General features: G+C 39.3%; 1 protein-coding gene across 1 annotated transcript; it reads right to left on the bottom strand.

The window, feature by feature from the left end:
• Positions 1-818: 818 nt before the first annotated feature.
• Positions 819-4,312, bottom strand: LOC140974887 (uncharacterized). Its single transcript, XM_073438377.1, has 4 exons — positions 3,647-4,312; positions 2,054-2,230; positions 1,715-1,942; positions 819-1,133 (listed from the first exon to the last, which is right to left on the bottom strand). Exons 1-4 carry the CDS (start codon positions 4,310-4,312, stop codon positions 819-821), a joined length of 1,386 nt encoding a protein of 461 aa, XP_073294478.1.
• Positions 4,313-6,235: the final 1,923 nt, after the last annotated feature.

Below are 6,235 nucleotides of genomic sequence, written 5' to 3'. Positions count from 1 at the left end.
GGGTTTAGAATCACGTTTAAAAGCCTTCAATTACACCAAAAACGTGTTTTCTATGCCATAGACATGGACCCCGTTCCCCCCTCCGTGTAGAGGTCCGTGTACACACTGGAAATCACTCATTTTTCTTTGCAGGACCCGGACCCCGTGTAGGGGTCCGTGTATAGGTCCGTGTACCCTCTATCCAAGGGCCAAAACTGCACTTTTTCTTCCGAATTAGCAAAAGTGGTCAACATGAAAGTTGTAGCTCTATGTGTTTTCTTGAATCTCCCACTAGTTTCAGGTCATTTGGAGATCTGAGTAAAAGGTTATGCCCATTCTCCCAACATGTGTCAGTGCAGGAACAACGAAACACACGACACATTTCGGGCCACTTTTGGCTCGCCTTCCTTACTGATTTGAACAAAACTCAAAACAGAAAGTTATAGCCTTATATCTTATCTTTCTAATGGAAGTAGCCTCACATCAATTGGATTAATATACAAAACATTAGACTAAAAACCACAACTACTACCACATTTTTCATACCGTTTCTGCACTTCCATTTCCTATTTGGCTCAAGATCAACTTTCTATTTTACTAATTCATTACCATTCCCAATCACAATTATATAACATAACTCCAACAACTATTCCAATACACATAACCATAACCATTCTAATCCCATGTCAATAAACAATACCATAAACAATAACCATTTATATAATATCAACCATTAAATCATAAAACATGATCATGACAATACTAAACCATAGAGATTAACATGATAAAGGTTGGGATATTACAATCTCCCCTCCTTATAAAAATTTTGTCCCCGAAATTTATTTACCGTCGAATAAACTTGGATAACAATGTTTTATTTCCTCTTCCGGTTCCCATGTAGCCTCTTCGATCACTTGATTACGCCATAGAACTTTTACAAGTCCAATTTCCTTGTTCCTTAGCACTTTAACTTTGCGATCAAGAACTTGAACTGGCATTTCTTCGTAGCTTAGGTTAGGTAAAAGGTCTAAGGATTCATGTCGAAGGACATGAGAAGGAATGGGAAGATATTTGCATAGCATAGACACAGGAAAGACATTGTGCATTCGATCCAAGTCCGGTGGCAATGCAAGACGATAAGCTCGGTCCCCAATCTTGTCGAGAATTTCAAATGCCCAATGTATCGAGGATTTAACTTACTTTTCTTGCCAAACCGAATCACTCCCTTAAAAGGAGCTATTTTAATAAAAACATGATCACCTACCTCGAATGTCAAAGGCCGTCGACGAACATCGGCATAACTCTTCTGTCGAGACTGAGCGGTCTTCATTCGCTCTTGGATCAATGCCACAACATCCGCTGTTTGTTGAACCAATTCTGGGCCCAACATCTTTCTTTCGCCTACTTCTTCCCAATACAAAGGATATCGGCAATTTCTTCCATATAAAGCCTCGTAGGGTGCCATTCCAATTGAAGACTGGTAGATGTTATTATACGTGAATTCAACAAGAGGCAATTTGGAATCCCAACTTCTTGAAAAATCAATTGTGCAAGCTCGTAACATATCTTCAAGAATTTGAATCACCCTTTCTGACTGTCCGTCACTCTGAGGATGATATGCTATGCTAAAAGCCAATTTGGTACCCAAAGCTCTGTGCAAGCTCTTCCAGAATTCAGAAGTAAACCTCGGGTCACAATCAGATACGATTGACACAGGGATTCCATGGAGTCTTACAATTTCAGCTACATAGACTTCAGCATATTGGTTCATTGTAAACGTCGTCTTGACAGGAAGAAAATGGGCCGATTTGGTTAACCTGTCAACAATTACCCAAATGGAGTTGTAACCCTTTGGTGTTCTTGGAAGTCCTGTTACGAAATCTATGGTAATGTGCTCCCACTTCCATTGAGGTATCGGGAGAGATAGCAAGGTCCCAGCAGGTCTTTGATGCTCAATCTTAACCTGCTGACAGATTAGACATTCAGAAATAAATAACATGATATCTTTCTTCATACCTGGCCACCAATAAAGACGTCGAAGATCTTGATACATTTTGGTACTGCCAGGATGAACTGAATAAGGCGCTGAATGAGCTTCAATAAGAACATCTTTACGAATATCATCCCCTACAGGAACACAAATTCTACCTCGAAAGGTCAACAACCCAGTACTATTCAAACCAAACTCAGAAACTCCTGTCAAATCACTTTTATTCTTCAACTCTAATAACTGAAGATCCAGTTGGTGTTCCTTTAAAATTCGATCAATCAAAGTAGAGTGAAGAACTAATGCAGATAATTGGTTTACTGTACATGGAGATACCAGAGTTATTTCGTTCCTTTGCAGATCAAGTAACAACGGTTTCTGAATCAAGGAACCCACTAAATAACTGGATTTACGGCTTAAAGCATCAGCAACCACATTAGCTTTTCCATGATGATAGCTAATGGTGCAATCATAGTCTTTCACTAGTTCCAACCACCTCCGCTGCCTCATATTTAATTCTTTCCGTGAAAACAAATAACTCAAACTTTTGTGATCGGTAAAAATTTCACACTTCTCACCATATAAATAATGCCGCCAAGTCTTTAAGGCGAAAACTACAGCCGCCAACTCCAAATCATGCGTGGGATAATTCTTCTCATATTCTTTTAGCTGACGAGAAGCATAAGAGATCATTTTCCCATGTTGCATCAACACAGCACCTAACCCCTGCTTTGAAGCATCTGTATACACAACAAAATCCTCAGTACCACAAGGAAGTACTAACACCGAGGCAGAAGTTAACTTATCTTTCAAATTTTGGAATGCTTGTTGGCATTCTATGGTCCATTCAAACTTGATAGCTTTTCGTGTTAAGCTCGTCAATGGCAAGGCTATTTTTGAAAAATCCGCTATGAATCGTCTGTAATACCCTGCCAAACCAAGAAAACTCCGTACCTCGGAAACTATCTTTGGAATGGACCATTGATTGATAGCTTCAATCTTGGATGGATCGACTGCTATTCCTTCTTTTGACACGATATGGCCCAAAAACGCCACTTGCTCTAACCAAAATTCACATTTCTTTAATTTCGCATATAATTGTTTTTCCCTCAATGTCTGTAACACGATCTTCAAATGCTCCCAATGAAGTTGTCGTGTCTTTGAATATATCAAAATGTCGTCAATAAACACAATCACAAAAGCATCCAAATACGGCTTAAAGACACGATTCATTAAATCCATAAATACTGAAGGAGCATTAGTTAATCCAAACGACATCACCAAAAATTCATAATGGCCATACCTCGTTCTAAAAGCAGTCTTTGGTATGTCCTCCGTTTTTACCTTTAATTGATGATATCCGGATCGAAGATCGATTTTTGGAAACACAGTGGCCCCTTGCAATTGATCAAAAAGATCATCGATTCGAGGCAAAGGATATTTATTTTTAATAGTTACCTTGTTGAGTTCGCGATAATCAATGCATAATCTTAACGATCCATCTTTCTTTTTCACGAACAAAACCGGAGCTCCCCATGGCGAGGAACTAGGACGGATAAAACCTTTATCTAATAGCTCCTGAAGTTGATTCTTCAATTCTTTCATTTCAGTTGGAGCCATTCTGTACGGAGCTTTAGAAATTGGGGCTGTACCTGGACTTAATTCAATAACAAACTCTACCTCTCGATCAGGAGGTAAACCAGGCACATCATCAGCAAATACGTCAGGATATTCCTGAACCACTTCAATATTCTGTAATGGCACATTACTGTCCCTATTTACATCTGATACTAAGGCCAGAAAACTAGTACATCCCTTATTCAACAATTTAATAGCTTGCAAGCAAGAAATAATGGGAGTACTTATCGATGAACCTAGACCAACAATTGCATTATTCTCATGATCATCAATTACAAATTTCACGGTCTTTCCCACACAATCAATTACTGCACGATAAGCAGATAACCAGTCCATACCCAATATAACATCAAATGCAACCATCGGAATCACAATAAAATCAGCATATAACAATCTCGTACCCATCTGTACCGGACATGCCGTAAGAATACTAGTAGGACAAATCTCATCACCAGAGGGCAACATAATAGTGAATTGTAAAGGCATAATCGTAGGCTCGCAAGATAAGGAGAGCATAAATACTTCAGACATAAAAGAATGAGTTCCTCCGGTATCAGTCAATGTAAGTGCTTCCTTGCCAGATATTAGAATATTACCTGATATGACTGAAGAATCAGGATTGGCTCCCTCTTTTGTCATCGTAAAGATTTTGCCTTGAAATTTTCCTTTGTCAGAGGAGAGAGGACATTTCTGTGCTGTATGCCCCATTTCTTTGCATCTATAACATCGGCCACTCCCAACCAAACACTCGCCTTTGTGTGGCTTGCCACACTTGGGACATCACGGTCGCTCCGTACCCGAAGTAGGCACAGAAGGTTTATTGTGTTGCTCCATATTACCTTTCCCTTTGTAACCACCTCGAGTACTAGCGCTTGTCCCTTGCCCTCTAGCTTGAAAAGCTTGCCTTCTCAACTGCCGTTCCTTCTCAATCTCTTGTTCATCAAGTTCGGCTAATAGTGCTCTCTCAACAATGTCTTGGTATGCCACCACTTTAGCCATGTGAACATCTCTTCGAATCTCGGGTCTCAAACCGCGAAGAAAGTGCTCTCCTTTATCTTTATCATTCTCGCCAATAAAAGGAACGAAGACACATCCTTCCTCAAATTTGAGAGTATATTCATTGACAGTCATGGCAGCTTGTCGCAACTCGAGAAATTCTTTCACTTCTTAGCTCTAACCTCTCGTGAAAAATATTTGACATAGAATAGCTCCTTGAATTCATCCCATTTTAATTCACGAACATTAACTGTAACTTTGGTGGCTTCCCACCAAATACGTGTTGCTTTGACCAACATAAAGACTGCACAGCTCACCTTGTCTCTATCATTGAACTTCAGGTAATCAAAGATGGCCTCCAGTGACTTGACCCACTCAAGAGCTACCAGTGGATCAGGACTGCCAACAAATCCGGGAGGGTTCATTCGCCTAAATACGTCATAAGAACTACCTTCGGTGCTTTCCACTCTACTCTGTCCCCTTCCTTGACCATGACCCTGGGTTGAGGTAATCAGGCTCAACAACTGTTGAATTTGTTCACCATGAACTTTCGCCTGTTCTTGTATTAATTTACTGAATTCATCTACAACATTGGTAGTCCTATCAGTGGTAGGGGTCCTATCATCCCCTTCAGTAACCTTTCGTTTAGGAGGCATTTCCTACACATAAGCTCAGTTTAACATAGATAAGAAGAAAAATACATCAATAACAATGGAATAGGATCAATCCTCAATGTTAAAATCAATAGATGCAGGATCGAAAACATACCGGATTGTCCTAGGTAGAAGAAGTCATATACGGTCCAAGAAATTTCGCTATGATACCAATTGAAACAACCCACTCCCATGACAATAACATTTAATAAAAATAACGTACGCGGAAGCATTTCATTTAAAAGGAAAAGTACTAAATAGCATTTACATTATAACCATTTTTTTTTAATCTAGCAACATTACAAGTCACAACATATTATCTATACATAATCAAAAGCCAATACAAAATTTTCCCATCATTCATTACCAAAATACATGATATTTTAAAGCTTTACATATGTTCACTCCACCACAATTTAAAGTGACATAACCAAAAAGTCTTTCCCATGGCATTTTATATGACTTCTCCCGCCTCGAGCAATCCATTTCAGTCCTTTTTATCACCTGCATCACATTACATTAACTGGAATGAGAATAAACTCAGTAAATAGAAAGCTGTACGTAGCAATTACATACATATAGCTTTGGCTTAAAACATGGCTATGGCAATGGCGTTTTTGGCAATGACAATGAAGAATGAATCATAAGTCTCAAATCAAGTTAAAGGGTATCATGTCATGAATTAAAGGAAGGAAATGACAGTGCTGTGAACTGTGACCGGTGGCAAGTATCTCTTTGATATAAACCGGGCGGTAGAGATCACCACAGTATACTGGGCGGTAGAGATCACCACAGCCCTTGGACTGGATATCCGTACCCATACGTAATCATAAACTGGTCGTAAGTCACAGTGTGGAGAGGTCCTCGGTTGCGCATACCGACTTCCAAACCCATAATATAAGTTGGCCACAAGACATATCGCATATATCTCAAAAATAAACATTTTATATTTTTATGCACGTAATATAATTATAACCTTATT

The sequence above is a fragment of the Primulina huaijiensis genome, chromosome 4, assembly GCF_012295235.1.
Source record: "Primulina huaijiensis isolate GDHJ02 chromosome 4, ASM1229523v2, whole genome shotgun sequence".
Classification (NCBI taxonomy): domain Eukaryota; kingdom Viridiplantae; phylum Streptophyta; class Magnoliopsida; order Lamiales; family Gesneriaceae; genus Primulina; species Primulina huaijiensis.
The sequence above is the reverse complement of the archived record's forward strand: the minus strand, read 5'-3'. Positions and strand labels throughout refer to the sequence as shown.